This window comes from Pleurodeles waltl, chromosome 8 (assembly GCF_031143425.1).
Source record: "Pleurodeles waltl isolate 20211129_DDA chromosome 8, aPleWal1.hap1.20221129, whole genome shotgun sequence".
Taxonomy (NCBI): Eukaryota; Metazoa; Chordata; class Amphibia; order Caudata; family Salamandridae; genus Pleurodeles; species Pleurodeles waltl.
Genome location: NC_090447.1, coordinates 1527079314 through 1527099093, shown reverse-complemented (window position 1 = coordinate 1527099093; position 19780 = coordinate 1527079314). Strand labels below are relative to the sequence as shown.

Here is a 19780-nt window from a genome sequence, read left to right as displayed (position 1 = left end):
AGGTAAGCACCTATAGGGGGGGGGGGGGGGGGGTCTTACCTCACCTGCCTGGCCTGGCCACTCAGATGCTCCCAGAGTTAACTGCCACTGCCGTCCTTGGAAACCAGATGGCAGAACCCAGGGACCATCTGGACGAGCTCTGGGCACCACCCTTGGGGTGGTGATGGACAGGGGAGTAGTCAATCCCCTTTTCATTGTCCAGTTTCGCGCCAGAGCTGGGACTGGGTGGTTGGGGTCCCTGAACCAGTGTGGACTGGTTTATGCACGGAGGGCACTAAATGTACCCTTCAAAGCAAACCAGTAGCTTGGGGAGGCTACCCCTCCCAAGCCAGTCACACCTATTTCCAAAGGGAGAGGGTATTACCTCCCTCTCCCAAAGGAAATCCTTTGTTCTGCCTTCCTGAGTTTGATCAGATCAAGCAGCAGGAGGGCAGAAACCTGTCTGAGGGGTCACAGCAGCTGGGCGGCCCGGAAAACCCTGTAAGACTAGTGGTAGCAATGCTGTAAGGAGTCCTGTAAGGAGCCCCCAGAGTGCATGGAATCATACTTCCAATACTTTCAACAGTATTGGGGTATGATTCCGACATGTTTGATGCCAAACATGGCCTGGTTCGTAGTTACCATTATGTAGCTAGACAGAGGTAGTGACCTATGTCCAGTACACACGTAAAAATGGCGTCCCGCACTCTCAAAGTCCAGGAAAATGGATCTAGAGTTTGTGGGGGCACCTCTGATAGTGAAGGGGTGCCCTCACACCGGTACCTGCACCCTGCCCTCTGGGTTGAGAGGGCCTGCCATTTGGGTTGAGAGGGCCTGCCATATGGGTGACTTATAGTGACCTGATGTAGTGACCTGTAGTGAAAATGGGTGCATCACCTGTTTCAAGCAGGCTGCAATGGGAGGCCTACAGAACCCTTTGCTTGGGCTCCCTATTGGTGGCAGAATAACTGTTGCAGCCCATAGGGATCCCCAGGAACTCCAATGCCCTGGGTACCTAGGTACCATATAGTAGGGACCTCCATGGTGGGACCAGTATGCCAATTGTGGGAATGAAAAGGTACAATTTAAAGGCAAGAGCAAAACTACTGGGGTCCTTGTTAGCAGGATCCCAGTAGACACAGTCAAACACACTGACAACAGGCAAAAAATGGGGGTAACCATGCCAAGAAAGAGGGTACTTTCCTACAGTACTTATAAGAGGTCAGGTGCTGGACAGTGAATGGGGACAAGATTACGATCCTCCCACCACTGCATGCTTGCATCAGGACAGGTGCTGTTCGGTGACTGTGGAGCAAAATTACTATTGTCACGTCACCGGATACTTACCTCATGGCAGGTGCTGGACAGGAACTGGGGCCCACAATTATTATTCTCAATTCACCTGATATTTATTTCAGGGCAGTGACCAGGGACCTTAATTACTATTCCGGCTCTGGTGTATACTTACTGAAGGGCAGGCTGTTGACCGTGAATCCATACCAAGGTTTGCACCCTTACTCCATTGGGAGCTTATTTCAGGGCAGGTGATGGGCAGTTACTGGATGGCAGAATTACGTCGTTCACTCCATTTGGTTCTCACATCAGGACAGGTGCTTGGACAGTGACATGGGGACAAAATTACTGTTGTTAAACCGTTGGGTAGTTATTTCAGATGCAGGTGCTGGACAGTGAGTGAGGGGCTAGATTACTATTGTCTGTCTGCCAGGTATTTACCTCAAGGCAGGTGCTGGACAATGAATTTAGTGCAAAATTTCTACTTCTACTTAAACAGGTCATTACCTCAGGGCAGGTGCTGGACAGTGACCAAAAAATACTGTTCTCACTTTGCTGTGTACTTACCTCCGCTCGTGTGGCAGACAGTGACTGGGGATCAGAATTCCTATTCTGGCGCGTACTTACCTCACATCAGGTTATGGACAGTAACTCAAGAGGAAAATTACTACTGACTCCACTGGGTATGTTTTTCAGGGCAGGTAATGGGCAGTGACTGGTTAGCAAAATTAGTATTCCAACTCCACCGGGTACTTACCTGAGAGCAGTTGTGGTATAGTGAGTGGTGGCAAAATTAGTATTGTGACTCCACTGGGTGCTTACCTCAGGGCAAGTGTTGGACATTCACTGATGTGCAAAATTACTATTTCTACCCCACTCAGGGCAGGTTATGAACAGTGTAGGAAGTTGGCTCTGTATGTGCTATTTCAAAGTAAGGAATAGCATGCACAGAGTCCAAGGGTTCCCCTTAGAGGTAAAATAGTGGTAAAAATAGATAATACTAATGCTCTATTTTGTGGTAGTGTGGTCGAGCAGTAGGCTTATCCAAGGAGTAGTGTTAAGCATTTGTTGTACATACACATAGACAATAAATGAGGTACACACACTCAGAGACAAATCCAGCCAATAGGTTTTTATATAGAAAAATATCTTTTCTTAGTTTATTTTAAGAACCACAGGTTCAAATTCTACATGTAATATCTCATTCGAAAGGTATTGCAGGTAAGTACTTTAGGAACTTCAAATCATCAAAATTGCATGTATACTTTTCAAGTTATTCACAAATAGCTGTTTTAAAAGTGGACACTTAGTGCAATTTTCACAGTTCCTAGGGGAGGTAAGTATTTGTTAGGTTAACCAGGTAAGTAGGTCACTTACAGGGCTTAGTTCTTGGTCCAAGGTAGCCCACCGTTGGGGGTTCAGAGCAACCCCAAGGTCACCACACCAGCAGCTCAGGGCCGGTCAGGTGCAGAGTTCAAAGTGGTGCCCAAAACACATAGGCTAGAATGGAGAGAAGGGGGTGCCCCGGTTCCGGTCTGCTTGCAGGTAAGTACCCGCGTCTTCGGAGGGCAGACCAGGGGGGTTTTGTAGGGCACCGGGGGGGACACAAGCCCACACAGAAATTTCACCCTCAGCAGCGCGGGGGCGGCCGGGTGCAGTGTAGAAACAAGCGTCGGGTTTGTAATGGAAGTCAATGGGAGATCTAGGGATCTCTTCAGCGCTGCAGGCAGGCAAGGGGGGGGTTCCTCGGGGAAACCTCCACTTGGTCAAGGGAGAGGGACTCCTGGGGGTCACTCCTCCAGTGAAAGTCCGGTCCTTCAGGTCCTGGGGGCTGCGGGTGCAGGGTCTCTCCCAGGTGTCGGGACTTAGGATTCAAAGAGTCGCGGTCAGGGGAAGCCTCGGGATTCCCTCTGCAGGCGGCGCTGTGTTGGCTCAGGGGGGACAGGTTTTGGTACTCACAGTATCAGAGTAGTCCTGGGGTCCCTCCTGAGGTGTTGGATCTCCACCAGCCGAGTCGGGGTCGCCGGGTGCAGTGTTGCAAGTCTCACGCTTCTTGCGGGGAGCTTGCAGGGTTCTTTAAAGCTGCTGGAAACAAAGTTGCAGCTTTTCTTGGAGCAGGTCCGCTGTCCTCGGGAGTTTCTTGTCTTTTCGAAGCAGGGGCAGTCCTCAGAGGATGTCGAGGTCGCTGGTCCCTTTGGAAGGCGTCGCTGGAGCAGGATCTTTGGAAGGCAGGAGACAGGCCGGTGAGTTTCTGGAGCCAAGGCAGTTGTCGTCTTCTGGTCTTCCTCTGCAGGGGTTTTTCAGCTAGGCAGTCCTTCTTCTTGTAGTTGCAGGAATCTAATTTTCTAGGGTTCAGGGTAGCCCTTAAATACTAAATTTAAGGGCGTGTTTAGGTCTGGGGGGTTAGTAGCCAATGGCTACTAGCCCTGAGGGTGGGTACACCCTCTTTGTGCCTCCTCCCAAGGGGAGGGGGTCACAATCCTAACCCTATTGGGGGAATCCTCCATCTGCAAGATGGAGGATTTCTAAAAGTTAGTCACCTCAGCTCAGGACACCTTAGGGGCTGTCCTGACTGGCCAGTGACTCCTCCTTGTTGCTTTCTTTGTTCCCTCCAGCCTTGCCGCCAAAAGTGGGGGCCGTGGCCGGAGGGGGCGGGCAACTCCACTAAGCTGGAGTGCCCTGCTGGGCTGTGACAAAGGGGTGAGCCTTTGAGGCTCACCGCCAGGTGTTACAGCTCCTGCCTGGGGGAGGTGTTAGCATCTCCACCCAGTGCAGGCTTTGTTACTGGCCTCAGAGTGACAAAGGCACTCTCCCCATGGGGCCAGCAACATGTCTCTAGTGTGGCAGGCTGCTGGAACCAGTCAGCCTACACAGATAGTTGGTTAAGTTTCAGGGGGCACCTCTAAGGTGCCCTCTGTGGTGTATTTTACAATAAAATGTACACTGGCATCAGTGTGCATTTATTGTGCTGAGAAGTTTGATACCAAACTTCCCAGTTTTCAGTGTAGCCATTATGGTGCTGTGGAGTTCGTGTAAAACAGACTCCCAGACCATATACTCTTATGGCTACCCTGCACTTACAATGTCTAAGGTTTTGTTTAGACACTGTAGGGGCACAGTGCTCATGCACTGGTACCCTCACCTATGGTATAGTGCACCCTGCCTTAGGGCTGTAAGGCCTGCTAGAGGGGTGTCTTACCTATACTGCATAGGCAGTGAGAGGCTGGCATGGCACCCTGAGGGGAGTGCCATGTCGACTTACTCATTTTGTTCTCACTAGCACACACAGGCTTGTAAGCAGTGTGTCTGTGCTGAGTGAGGGGTCTCTAGGGTGGCATAAGACATGCTGCAGCCCTTAGAGACCTTCCTTGGCATCAGGGCCCTTGGTACTAGAAGTACCAGTTACAAGGGACTTATCTGAATGCCAGGGTGTGCCAATTGTGGATACAATGGTACATTTTAGGTGAAGGAACACTGGTGCTGGGGCCTGGTTAGCAGGGTCCCAGCACACTTCTCAGTCAAGTCAGCATCAGTATCAGGCAAAAAGTGGGGGGTAACTGCAACAGGGAGCCATTTCTTTACAAACAGTGATCGTTGGGAGAATAACTATTTGTAGTTTGTCAGGTAAACACCTTACAGCAGGTGCTGCACAATGACTGATGCTTCAAGTGACAAAGAATGTACTGAAACCGTACTAATTATTATTATTTTGACCCTTACAAATCTTTCTATGCCCAAAAAGAGAAAAAAATATTTTGAACCTAAACATTGTATCAAATCTCACAACAAATCTTTTATACTGTACAGTAAGGCCCTCATTACGAGTTTGGCAGTCTGTGGGCCGCCGCTGTGAAGGTGGCAAATGCGCTGCTGCGTCTCCGGCGGTGAAGACTGCCATATTATGAGTACGGGCAAGGCACCTGCAGAAACACAGCCAAGTTTCTGCTTAAACCACCACTGTGGATGTGCTGGGGGGCCACGGGTACGTATCTCCAGGCCGGAGGTCAGGCTGTTTCTGCCGACAATATTATGAGGCTACACACCGCCACTATTTCCAGGGCTGTCACATCACCACGAAAAGCCTGGCGGAAACGAATCACTGAAAAGGGAACATCCACCTTCAGGAACACAGGGACGTCCGTAGGCACCATGGCACGTGAACTTCAGCTCTTTCCAATATTCTGACTGGCCATTGACCATGACGAACGGCGACAAAGACACCAACCGTAAGTTCACCGGCCTAGCACACACTGGGGGTGAAGGACATTCGTATACACATGCACATACACACACAAAATCACACATACACCAAACATACCTGTACAAGGACAGCTAGGGCAGGGGCATCAATGGGGCATGCAGGCACCTCAGTGGTGAGGGCGTGGGCTTCGGCCTTAGAGAGGGGATCCTTTGGTTTGAACTTGGCAAGGGGGTCCTTGGAGGTAGATTTGGGGGGGGGCCTTAGTCTTCGCTTTTGGGGGTGTGGTTCATCCTGGGGGTGTGAGGTTTGGGCACAGCCAGTGAAGTGAAGTGAAGGGAGTGGGCGTGGCATTGGTTATGGGAGGGGTAACTGTGGGCTTGGTGGCTGTGGAAGTCAGGTTGGGGAGGAGCATGGAGTAAAGTGGGCATGAGCACATGTAACGGCAGTCACAGCTGCCGCGGACATCACCCTGGCGGGCAGCGGTCACCACTGATTCCTGTCTCTCATAGGCAACCATGTAAACCAATGAGGAGCTGCACGGCAGTTGTGACCGCCTACCGCCATGATGTGTGACGCCGGCGAGATGAGCTCATTTCCATTTGTCCTGTGCATGCTGGACAGGCGGCTGCCATTTTATGTTTATTGTGTAGTTAAGGGGTGACATGGGCGACATTTGGTGACCTGTGCACAGCTCAACTACGTCCACACAGTCAATGCTGCTCATCCATATTCTTCTCTCTCCCAATCACAGGTACTGTGGGAGGTTGAAGAATGCCCCGGTGTACAGGCCCCTAGTCGACCTTGCCACCCGGGAAGAGCGACACGTCATACAGACCTGTTGTCTGAACCGTCGGACCATCAGAGACCTGGTGACTAGTTGGAGTCGGATCTGTTGCCTGCCATCCATAATCCCGATGCCATTCCCCCTACTGTACAGGTGTTGTCAGTCCTCCACTTCCTTGCCTCAGGGTTGTACCAGATGACAGTGGGCCTGGCAGCAGGGATGTCACAGCTCATGTTTAGCAACGTGTTGAAGGATGTACTATGTACCCTGCTGAAACATCTGCCCAGATGTATCAGGTTCACCAAATGTGCTGATTTTCCCACTGTCAAAGCTCCCTTCTATGGCCTGCCACATCTCTCTCGTGTGATAGGGGGCATAGATGGCATTCACATTGCCTTGTTTCCTCCCAGGACAAATGAACAAGTGTACAGAAACAGAAAAAAACTTTTACTCAGTCAATGTGCAGGTGGTGATTCTGGCTGACCATTCCATTTCCCAGGTGACGGCCGGGTTCCCTGGTTCTGTGCATGGCTCGTACATCGTGCTAAACAGCTCCGTCCCGCACATGATGGAACCACTACAGACGGACCGGGCCTGGCTCATTGGTATGTATCCCTTCATTTGTGTGCCACTCTGCCCACGCCACTCTTCACACCATTCCCCATCACCCTCCTGGTCTTGACATAGCTCTTAATTCTATGCACACAGGTTATCCCAACCTACCCTGGCTACTGACACCTTTGAGGCATCCGACTGCGGCTGTTGATGACTGTTTCAATGAGGCCCACAGTAAGACAGACTGGTCATCGAGAGGACCTTTGGCCTGTTGAAGGCCAGGTTCCAGTATCTGAACATCTCCGGAGGTGCCCTACTCCTCAAACCATCAAAAGTGTGCAAGATCATTGCTGCATGCTGCACAACCTGGCCCTGAGACGTCACATCCCATTCCTGGATGCAGAGGAGGTGGCAGCTGTACCTGTGGCTGATGAAGGGGTCATGGGGAGTGATGAAGAGGAGGAAGATGATGAGGATGCAGCAGACTCCAGAGCAGAGCTGGTACAGCAATACTTCCACTGAGGTACAGGTGTGTGGCAACTGCATGGTAAGGGACCTGTACAACTGTTTGCCTTGTTTCATGCTACCACATGGTGTCTGTGAGCACTGAAGGTATTGCGTGCTGCTCTGCCTCTGGGTGCAGTTGAGGGGAGGGAGGGGAGGGAGGGGGGAAGAGGGCAGGAGGGGGGTGGGTGTTACATTTGCCCATGAGTTGAGTAGTTGTTGTGCACAGGTCAGTGCTATTCTCACCCTGCTCTCATGTTGCTACAATTGAGACATCAGTGTGCATGCTCATTGATCCCTGAACTGGCAGATCCAGTTCAGTATGTGTGCTACACTACGTCGTTTCCTCTGTATCGCAACCTGTCTTGGGAGTTGACATTGGGTGGCTGTGCAACATTAATGTCCCTGGCATTGGGAATTGTCTCACGTCTGGCTTTGTTTGCTGTAAGGGAGGGACCATTGGGGAGGTATGTCTTGGGAATGTGGGTTTGATGTGGCCACATGGCTTGGGATTTGGCTTGCCATCTCGGACGTGGCTTCTTGTGCTTCCAGTGCATGTGTGTTTTGAGGGCAGCTGTGACCCTATAGTGATTGATTGTCCCTGTCTTGTTCTACTTTCAGGATATTGTTGTGGTTCACACTGCTCCCAGCCTCACCTGTTGGCTTCCTTGACACAAGTATCCTGCCTGCTCCACTATCATCGTTCCTGCAAATTGCTCCCCCTACTGTCACTCACATACATTAGCAGGACAATGCCTTGACTGTTGCACATGTAATGGCGGTATATTTCGTACTCCTGACAATAAAACACTAAGGCAGTAACTGTGCTCAGTGGTGTTTATTGGTGACTGATAAGTACAAGGGGAGACGAGTGGGGTCATGGCTGGTGGGATCACCAGAGTAGTTAGGCCAGCTGTGGGTAGTCCAAGTCCACTATGGTGGCCATGGAAAAACGGGAGTGATTTCTGTGGACAGTCAACAGGGTGTCTCAGTGACACACAAGGGAGGATGATCAGGAGAGAGTCACTTTCTACTGGTGGTCTTGGCATCGGTACTAGTAGAATGTCTGTATGGACGTTCTTGCTTGCGTGGGGGCTCCTCAGCTACATCAGGAGGGGTGCTGGTGTGCTGCGAGGTCTGTGACAGGGCCTCAGTTGCACTAGCTGCCACTAAAGTGGAGAGCTCAGATGGGACCAGGCTAGTGGAAGGGGCCTGCTGTTGGGAGATGGACTCTCTCAGTATGGTAGTAAGTTCCCTCAGCACCCCTGCTATGGAGGCCAATATTGGCATTGAGTGTCAGCTACTGCTACATGGCCTCCTGATGGTGTTCCACCTGCAGCCTCTGGGTCTCCTGCACGGTCGTGAGGATCTGCGCCACCGTGTCCTGGGTATGTTGGTATGCGGTCAGGACTTAAGTGAGGGCCTCCTGGCCAGCCTAGTGTGGCTGCCCCGTCCCTTGGACTACAGATCCCCCCTCCCACTTCCCCTGGCCCCCTGTGCCCGTGCCCCTGGCAGTGTGCCCACCCCCAGTAGCACCAAGGCCTTCATCGTTGCCCCACATGGCCTAGCCAAGTCGTCAATATCTAGACATCCACTGGTGCGGTCATCCTGGGAGGGCTGTCTGACCCTAGCATCCTCTGCTGGGTGGCAGTGGCAGAATTAACTATGGATGGAAAGGAGGATAGTTAGGTTGTGGATGGTAGTTGGCATTGCTGTCATTGCCATGTGTTGGGACGCAGTAGTGGCAACCAGTAGGTGTGGGCTGTGGTGTGGTTTTCCATGCAGGTGTTCCACTGAGAAGTGGGACTGTGATCTTTTGCTGTGTGGAGAGTAATGCATTGTGGGAGGTGTGGTGCTTGGCATTGATTCATGCATTACTAGGGGGAGTGTGTGGGGATGGGTGATCGGTGGTGTGGCATTCAGGGAGGGTGTGGGTTGTTTCGGGGGGTGCAGTAATGTGGGATGGGGTGGATTGGGGAGTGATAGGTGGTGGGTAGGCATGCAGGACAGGAGTGGTTGGTGCCTGGGGGGGGGTATTGTTGACTTACCAGAGTCGAGCCCTCCGGATATTCCAGCCAGGCCCTCTGGATGCATGATGCCAACGATCTTCTCCTCGCAGGATGTTAACTCAAGGGGAGGAGGTGGGGGCCCACCGCCAGTCTTGTTGAGGGCGAGCTGATGCCTGGACGCCATGAAATTGACCTTCCCCCGTAGGTCGTTCCACCTCTTCCTGATGTCCTCCCTCGTGCGTGTGTAGGTGCTGACTGTTAACCCTGTCAATGCGGGTGATTGGTGGTGTGGGGGGGTGTTTGGCTGTGTGTGCTGGTGGGTTGTTGATTGTGTGTTCAGCGTGTGCGATGTGAAGTTGTCTTGTGTATGGATTGTGCTTTGTGGTTAGTGTCTCTGGCTGTACGTGGGAGTCACAGGGGATTGTGGGCGCTTGTGTGTGCGTGTGGGGGGGGAGTGTTATATAGTGTTGGGAGGTGTGTGTGGTGTGACTGTTTCAAGTGTGGGGTATTCGAACTGTCCGATGTTGTGTTGGATACTATTGGTGGTGGTTTCTTGTTCCACTGCGGTGCGTACTGCCAATAGGTTTTCCTCTGCATGTACCGCTGTGCTGAATTTGGACTCCTAATAGGGTGGTTGGAATGTTGTTGGTGTGGCGGACCTGGCATTAGGATATTCAGTCTTTCGCCATGGATTGGCCTGGCTGTGTTGGTTCTGTGGTTGTATTTGGGCGGTTTGTACTTTGTGACTCATAATACGACAGTCGCTGTACCGCCACCACTGGCGGTATGGTGGCGGCATTTTGCATGGCGGTGTTGCCCGGAAACTGCCATAGTCGTAATGAGCATCTAAGTGTATAGGAAATAAAATGACATTCAATACAAAATCATCAAGCAACGACTCTGAATCTTGTGCAGTAACATAGCATTTCTCTGCCATTTAGAAATTTAAGATATCATGCAGCGTGGGTTCATTCATCTTAGAAGTTCTGACACCAATAAACATCCGCCACATACATCAAAGAAACCACATAGGACATCAGTCTCTGGTAACTGAAACAAAAAAAGTTTTTATTCCTCAAACCACAGAGCGAAAACACAAACAAATAAAATAATTAAAAATGACTCTTTGCAACAAGTTTTTTTCATTGTATCCTTTCTCCACAGGCTAGAAAATATATAAGTAAATCAGTTTTCTCCAAAGGCAACAAAACACACATGACCACTACAAAAGTTGTATTATTATGACTTATAAGTAAACAGTCTTTTTTTCTCTTTTCTTTAACAGAACAACCAAAAATGACGGCACAACGAGAAGCATCTTATGTAAAATCCCGAACAGGAAAGAAACTTCTTAAATATGCTGGCTATCTCTATTGTAAAGAAAGATTGAGTGAACCTCGGAGTCATTGGAGGTGTGTGCAATATTATTCTTCCCATTGCACAGGCAGAGCGGTTACTCTGGAAGATACCGTTGTTAGGACAACAGAGCATAACCACTCTGCTTCTGCAATGGAAATAGAAGTACGTGAAAATGTACAACAAATCAAACTTCTTGCACATGCCTCCAATGAACCGTGTGGGTCACTCTTGAGAGAAGTAGCACAAAACATTCCTGCACACGTTGCTAGTAGCATGCCCTCCATACCCAATCTTCGAAGAATGATCCAGAGAGAAAAACTGGCGAGTAATCCCCAACGAGTAACACCCCAAACCTATGCAGATATTAACATTCCTCCTCAACTAACTATAACTTTTTCTAATGAACCTTTCCTGTTATATGATAATGAAAACCCTCAAAAAAGAATATTAATTTTTAGTACTAACCATAACCTAGGTATCCTAGAGAATAGTCAAGTTTGGATGATGGATGGCACTTTTAAATCAACCCTCCACCCATTCACCCAAATTTATACTATTCTTGTCAACAAAAGTAATACAGCTGTCCCACTAGTGTATGCCTTACTCCCTGACAAACATTCCTCAACCTACACAGAATTTTTAACCATAATCAAAGAAAAAACAATGAATAAAAATCCGAGAAAAGTAATACTTGATTTTGAATTGACAATGATTAACACCATAACCAAATTATACCCAGACACCCAAATACAAGGATCTTTCTTTCACTTTTCTCAGGCATATTGGCGCAAAATACAGAAGTCATCCTTGTTTGAGGAATATTTGTCAAGCAGTAAACTTCAGTATGAATTAAGAAAATTAACAGCGTTATGTTTTGTACCACCTGATAGAGTAGATGAATACTACACTACAATTACAGAATCTGAATTTTTTATCCAAAATGAAGATAAATTGACACAACTATTAAATTACTTTGAAGAAACATGGATTGGACACCTAAGCAGGTCGGGACGCAGGAGGAAGCCAAGATTTCACATTGAGTTGTGGAACTGCTACACAACATGTTTAGAAGGTGGTGCAAAAACTAACAATGCCATTGAGGAATGGCACAATTCCTTTAGCAAATCTATTGGTAAACGCCATCCTAACCTTTATAATTTCATGGAAGTATTGAAAAAGGAACAAAGTTTACAAGAAATGAGGCTTGCGCAATCTCTCTCAGGTAGTCTAAACCCCAAAGTATCAAAAAAAAGCAAAGAGATGTCAGAGAGACTATTGGGAAAAATGCAACAATTTTTGTTAATGTCACCCTTAGACTATCTTGACAGTCTTGCTTACATACTACATTTCTAACCCTTACTGAACAATACCTAAATTACTTGCCAGTTTTAAAATATCACATTAATTTGATTGCTATTTTTTTCTTTAAATAAAATAATAATAATTACATTCCTACTTGGAGCTGTCATCTTTTCTTCAACTCATGGTGACATTTTCAATCCACATGTCACCATAAGTCTTCATCAGTCCCAAATATCCATTCCTGAAATGGAAATAGAAAATTGTAAGAATATCAGTCAAAAATCCCACAAAACTCCAGAGCACATTTTCCAGTATGTCCATTAAATGTTTTAGAGGTAAAACTAAAAATGCAAGTATGATATAAATGTTCTTTTTTGGGAAAAGTACTTGCCTTCAAACCTCCACTATTTCTTCATTGCATGGGAAAAATATATTTTCCACAAAGTGTAGGAAGGTATCCTATCTGTGTGAAAAATAGTTATTACATGTAATTCAGATATAAAACCCCCTAAAAAAGAGTAAGCAACCACTCAAAGCATATAACGATGGATAGTACTCGCCCCCCAAAAAATTGGCTGTAATATGTTTCCACATTAATAGCGATACAGCTATTATAAATAAAATATGGGGAACGTCATCCAAACAGTCAACATTTATATCTTTAAATATAAATTCATACCCACGAAAGCCCCATGTGGTCTTTGTTTTTTCGCATGTACAAAAAAAAGCCACCATCCTACAAATCCCTATGAAATGTTTCCAATAGAGTTTAAAAAAAAAAAAAAGTTTTTAGTGGTGGTTTATTTTTGGAACCACCATTTTAAACTTGCCCCCCCCCCCAAAAAAAAAACATCCCCGACGTAGGGATGTGAAAACCTGTAGAGGAATGTAAATCTATATTAATTTAAACAAAATTTACTGTAAATCAACGTCCCACAGCTTCCCGTTACAGTAGAGATAGCCAGCTATTTACTGTAAATGTAAAAATAGATCGTGCTTACCTTGAACGAGGTCTCCGATGCTTCTGATCCTCACTGCGACGCTCCAACTTTGAAAAGAAATGTGCAACTGTGTACGTAATAGGAACCTGTGGAAATAGGAGGACAATATTTTACATTAAAACCAATTAAACTGTGGGAAAATACACAGAACTGTTTTAAAACCATGCAAAATATTTCGTAAAAATATTTTCCAAAAATAAAATGTATTTATACTGTTTTTTAAAAAATGTTTCTGTATTTTTATATTTGTTATAATAAATTATTAAATTTAAAAATGTTTATTTTTGTAATAGTTTTGAATAATAAAACATATTTAATTTTTTTATTATATTTTAATAAAATTTACAAACCATATTTTTCTTTTGTCAATTTACATTTATTAAACACCTTTTTTAACATCTTGCATATATTAAATAATTATTAAGTATTTAAGCATTCCCTTATCAGTACCCTGTATAACTTTTGTCCCATCTACAATGAAAAATTATAAAAATGCAAGAAAATATTTTTTTATTTTAAATACATTTTTCTTTTTTTTAAATTAATTCAAAGGGATTAAATGTAATACCTGGGTACTGAAACACTCGCCCTTCCCTAACCCCTTCATCCCTAGCTTTCGGTCCCTAAAAAGTATTGCAGATTTTTTGTGTGAAAAATTGACTGTTTTTAAAAATTTATAGTGAGGTGTGAAGATTACCTGAATATTAAAACACTCTCCCACCCATAACTCCTTTATCCCTAGCATCCCGTCCCTTGGCGGTGTCACATGATTTTTTTTGTAATTACAAATGAAAGTTTTTAAGGATAAAATATAAATACTTTTGTACCTTTCAATATATACTAAGGGATGAAAATTAGTACCGAAGTATTAAAACACTCCCCACCCATAGCACCTATATCCCTAGAATCCGTCTCTAAATAAGTGTCTCACAGATTTTCCTAAATAAATCAAGAAATTTCTAATACCAAATTTTAAATAATTTTCAGAATTTTAACAATTATTACTCAAGGATTACAATTATTTCTTGAGTATTAAGACTCCACCACCCATAAGACGTCTACGACTGCATTGCATCCCTAAATGATGGCATTACAGGTTTTGATTTTTTTTTTTTTTTAATTAAGTCAGTAAACTATAATAATAAAATGCAAATATTCCATGTTAAAAACGACAAAGTATTTAAATTGTTACTTGAGTATTAAATAAGTACTCCATTCACAACTCCTGTATCTTTTGTTTACCATCCCTGAAGGAGGGTGTCACATACTTATAAAAAATAAAATCAGTAAAAACGTAATTACCCAAAAAAATGATTCCATCACTTATAATTTACTAATCAAGCATTAAAAATATCAGCTGAATATTAAAACACTTCCCCCGCCACCCCTAATCCCTGTATTCCTAGCATCCAAAATGTACATTTAAATTAATTGGAAAATATATATAATATAATATATTATATATATATATATATATACATATATATATATATATATATATTGGCTCTGTATGTACTATTCAAAGTAAGAAATAGCATGCACAGAGTCCAAGGGTTCCCCTTAGAGGTAAGATAGTGCCAAAAAAGAGAATTCTAATGCTCTATTTTGTGGTAGTCGAGCAGTAGGCTTATCAGAGGGTAGTGTTAAGCATTTGTTGTACACACACAGGCAATAAATGAGGAACACACACTCAGAGACAGTTCCAGCCCAATAGGTTTTTGTATAGAAAAGTATCTTTTCTTGGTTTATTTTAAGAACCACAGGTTCAAGATTTACAAGTAATGCTTTAAATGAAAGGTACTTCACTTAGGAACTTTAGGAACTTTGAATTGGCAAAATAGCATATACAGTTTTCACACAAATGACATATAGCTATTTTAAAAGTAGACAGTGCAATTTTCAACAGTTCCTGAGGGAGGTAAGTGTTTGTTAGTTTTTGCAGGTAAGTAAACCACCTACAAGGTTCAAGTTTGGGTCCAAGGTAGCCCACCGTTGGGGGTTCAGGGCAACCCCAAAGTTACCACACCAGCAGCTCAAGGCCGGTCAGGTGCAGAGATCAAAGTGGTGCCCAAAACACATAGGCTTCAATGGAGAAGGGGGTGCCCCGGTTCCAGTCTGCCAGCAGGTAAGTACCCGCGTCTTCGGAGGGCAGACCTGGGGGGTTTTGTAGGGCTCCGGGGGGGGACACAAGTCCACACAGAAAGTACACCCTCAGCGGCACGGGGGCGGCCGGGTGCAGTGTGCAAACAAGCGTCTGGATCGCAATAGGATTCAATGGGAGACCAAGGGGTCTCTTCAGCGATGCAGGCAAGGGGGGGGGGGGGGGCGCTCCACAGGGTTGGCCACCACCTGGGCAAGGGTGAGGGCCACCTGGGGGTCGCTTCTGCACTGGAGTTCGGATCCTTCAGGTCCTGGGGGCTGAGGGTGCAGTGTCTTTACCAGGCGTCGGGTCTTTGAAGCAGGCAGTCGTGGTCAAGGGGAGCCTCGGGATTCCCTCTGCAGGTGTCGCTGTGGGGACTCAGGGGGGTCAACTCTGGTTACTCACGGTCTCGTAGTCGCCAGGGAGTCCTCCCTGTGCTGTTTGTTCTCCACAAGTCGAGCCGGGGGCGTCGGGTGCAGAGTGCAAAGTCTCACGCTTCCGGTGGGACACGTGTGTTGTTTCAAAGTTGCTTCTTTGTTGCAAAGTTGCAGTATTTGGGGAACAGAGCCGCTGTCCTCTGGAGTTCTTGGTCCTTCTAAATGCAGGGTAGTCCTCTGAGGCTTCAGAGGTTGCTGGACCCTGGGAACGCGTCGCTGGAGCAGTGTCTTTAGAAGTGGGGAGACAGGCTGGTAGAGCTGGGGCCAAAGCAGTTGGTGTCTCCGTTTTCTCTGCAGGTTTTTCAGTTCAGCAGTCCTCTTCTTAGGTTGCAGGAATCTATCTTGCTGTGTTCTGGGAGCCCCTAAATACTCGATTTAGGGGTGTGTTTAGGTCTGGGGGCTTAGTAGCCAATGGCTACTAGCCCTGAGGGTGGCTACACCCTCTTTGCGCCTCCTCCCTGAGGGGAGGGGGGCACATCCCTAATCCTATTGGGGGAATCCTCCTTCTGCAAGATGGAGGATTTCTAAAAGTCAGTCACCTCACCTCAGCTCAGGACACCTTAGGGACTGGCCAGTGACTCCTCCTTGTTTTTCTCATTATCTCTCCTGGACTTGCTGCCAAAAGTGGGGGCTGTGTCCAGGGGGCGGGCATCTCCACTAGCTGGAGTGCCCTGGGGCATTGTAACACGAAGCCTGAGCCTTTGAGGCTCACTGCTAGGTGTTACAGTTCCTGCAGGGTAGGGGGGGGGGTGAAGCACATCCACCCAGAGCAGGCTTTTGTTTCTGTCCTCAGAGCACAAAGACCCTCACCACATGGGGTCAGAAACTTGTCTCTCAGCAGCAGGCTGGCACAGACCAGTCAGTCCTGCACTGAACAATTGGGTAAAATACAGGGGGCATCTCTAAAATGCCCTCTGTGTGCATTTTTTAATAAATCCAACACTGGCATCAGTGTGGGTTTATTATTCTGAGAAGTTTGATACCAAACTTCCCAGTATTCAGTGTAGCCATTATGGAGCTGTGGAGTTTGTGTTTGACAAACTCCCAGACCATATACTCTTATGGCTACCCTGCACTTACAATGTCTAAGGTTTTGCTTAGACACTGTAGGGGCATAGTGCTCATGCACCTATGCCCTCACCTGTGGTATAGTGCACCCTGCCTTAGGGCTGTAAGGCCTGCTAGAGGGTTGACTTACTATGCCACAGGCAGTGTGAGGTTGGCATGGCACCCTGAGGGGAGTGCCATGTCGACTTAGTCATTTTCTCCCCACCAGCACACACAAGCTGGCAAGCAGTGTGTCTGTGCTGAGTGAGGGGTCCCTAGGGTGGCATAAGACATGCTGCAGCCCTTAGAGACCTTCCCTGGTTGTGCCAATTGTGGAGACAATGGTACATTTTAGGTGAAAGAACACTTGTGCTGGGGCCTGGTTTGCAGGATCCCAGCACACTTCTCAGGCAAGTCAGCATCAGTATCAGGCAAAAAGTGGGGGGTAATTGTAACAGGGAGCCATTTCCATATATGTGTGTGTGTGTGTGTATATATATCACTACAGCAATATATAAACCAATTCTCAAACATCAAACTCATCTAATTAACAAAAAAAAAGTGTGGCTCAGGCATGCGTTGTACAAGTAATTACGTTATAAAAGCATGCGTTATAAAAACATGTGTTGTTCAGACTTGCCTGTTACTGAGTCTGCGTTGTTCAGGCCTGAGTAGAAAATGCCGTTTCCCAAATATGGGGTAAGCTCCAAGGCAGCACCATCAGGTCACTTCAGGAGGCATTGGGGCGTCCAGGTGCAGAGGTGGTTTTCTGTGTTGGGTGTCCAATGCGTTTTAATGGAGATCAGTCACTGTGAAAAGAGGCTGCAGACTGGCTAGGAAGCCAGTCGGGCTGAACCAGCACGTGGGCTCAGGCCTGGCGATGCTCAGGAGGACACCTTTGGCCGACTTCGCCAAGGTCAAGGGACGATGAATGCAGGGGTGTCCTTAGGTGTTGGGTTTTTCCTTACTGGAGCAGTCGCGATGAGTGGGCCTGTATGCAGAGGCTGCAGGTTACATCGGGTAGTCTAGGAGAGGCTGAAACCATAATGGACTCGAGCTCTGGAGGGCTGGGGCACCTTGTTTGCACCAGTGGCCCAGTTTAACTCTGGTAAGACGCAACAGATGCAGTTGGGGCTCCAGGTGTCTGGTTTTGGCAGTTCCCAAGGCCTCAGAGTCTGTTTTTTTTTTTTTTTTTAGAGGTTCTTTAGAATGGATCTGCTGCTCACAGGGGGTCATGAGTCTCTTTCGAAGGCAGGCGGTCCTCCCCGGTTTCTGGAGTCAACAGCTTCATGCCAAGTTCACTTTGGCACAGTTTCGACAAGGGATGCAGAGAGGCCAGCGGCTGGTTCCAGGTCAGTTGCTTCTTCTCTCCTCTTCTGCTTTTGCGCCTCTCTGTGTCCTCTCTCTTCGTAGGTTGTCAGAATCTGCTTCACTGGTGCCAGGAGCATCCCTAAATGCTTTATTTTGATCTGTTAAGGGTGTGAGTGTAGTAGCCAATGGGCAACTGACCTTTGGTGTCACTGCACCTCATATTTGACCACTGTCTGTGGGAAGTGGGCATAACCCTGTCCCAGAATTTCTAGTTATGCCAACTCAAAGATGGCTACCTCTGGGAAAAATTGTCCACCTCACAGTAGCCCACCTTAGGGGGTGGTACTAGCCTGGACGTTGCACACCTACCTGACTATCTAATTTTCCCACTTATCCAGGTGCCAAATGGGCTTGGGGGGGGCGAAAGGACCTTTCTCTCCTGTCAGGGGAGCCAGATTCACGTTTCAAAGTCACTTACTATGGCTGAGAATTGACAGACATAGCAGGGTCATATCTGCTCGTGCTGATATGCCTTTTCATGTAATATAATGCACCCTGCCTTAGGGCTGTAATGCCTGCTAGAGGGCTGCAGCCCTTAGGGACCCTTTTTAATACCTCATGCCTGAGGTGTCAGGCGTACCATTTACTAGGGACTTAAGGAGGGCGCTAAAGGATTTGCCAATTGGGGAAACAGTTGTACAGTTTTGCGGGAAAGAACATTGGCACTTGGGAGCTGGTTGGCGGGTACCCAATGCACTTCAGTCAAAGTTGCATCAGGTACTAGCCAAAAATTTGGGAGGGGGTACTGCAACAGAAGCCCAGTTCCCCACACAAATGCATACCGACTTGCTGTGTTAAGACAAAAAGACCTTTACCTGTTTCTCCTAGAGCTCATTGTACTAGAAAAAAAGGGAGCTACTATGGCCTTCCTTGGAAACATTGCCATAGCTGACATGTGTAAGGCAGCTACATGGTCCACACCACGCACTTTAAAAAAACACTACCGTATGGATAGTCTAGCTTGCCAACAAGCTATGTATGTCAGGCAGTGCTACGCACACTTTACCAAACAGCTGCAATCCCCACAGGCTAGCCACCGCTTCTATGGAGGGACTGCTTTACAGTCCATGCAGAGCATGTGTATCTACAGCCACACATGTCATTGAACGGATTATGTTACTTACCCGGTAAGCGTTGGTTCATGACATGTAATGCAGTAGATTCAGATGCGCCCTCCCTCCTCGCTTGGGCGCCTGTGGCCATTGCAGGTACAGTATGTTTGCATATATCTATACATATGTATTTACACTTTGCATTGACAACTCTTTACCCACACTTTCCTTCCACTCCTTTCTCACCAGCCTGCAGGAAAACAGTCTAACAAAGGAGTCGATGCCCATGCACAGTATCACCGAGAGGAGTCACTTGGTCTTATGACTCAAAACACTTCTTTGAATAAAAACAACTTTCACCACTAGGAGCAGCGTTCCTCCTTAGAGTAAATAAGCTACAAGCACTCACATTTCTGATGGATACAAACTACCTGTGGATTCCTCACTCTATGAATTCACCCTTGCGCCATTATCTGACGGAAAATCTTCCCAGCTCTCCACGTCGACGAGGACGTCACAATTACACGGCTCCATGAAACTCCGTCTGATGTCACTGTGCCAATAAGAGGTCCTCGCCGGCATGCTGATGTCAGTTCCCTTTTTTCCGTGCCTTCGACGCTAACGTTTTTTTCTTAGCTCTCATTTCTGTTGGAGGTTTCATCTTGTTACTCTTGTTTACTCTTTGTAGTTACAATGTCTCCCCCCCCCCCAGGAAGTCCGGTTTCAAGCCTTGCAAAGTGTGGCGG

The 19780-nt window shown here is 47.0% G+C and overlaps 1 protein-coding gene across 10 annotated transcripts in view; it reads left to right on the top strand.

The window, feature by feature from the left end:
• Positions 1-19780, top strand: part of LOC138248916 (uncharacterized) — a 240763-nt gene that overhangs the window by 63564 nt on the left and 157419 nt on the right. For 3 of the 10 annotated variants that reach the window (XM_069202896.1, XM_069202894.1, XM_069202895.1), the window contains one exon: positions 10611-13341. The exons of the other annotated variants lie outside the window; for them this stretch is intronic. In XM_069202896.1, coding sequence (XP_069058997.1) covers positions 10611-12037 — 1427 coding nt within the window. In that variant the 3' untranslated portion in view covers positions 12038-13341. Of the gene's footprint in view, positions 1-10610; positions 13342-19780 lie in introns of those variants that run through there. 10 annotated transcript variants of the gene reach the window in all.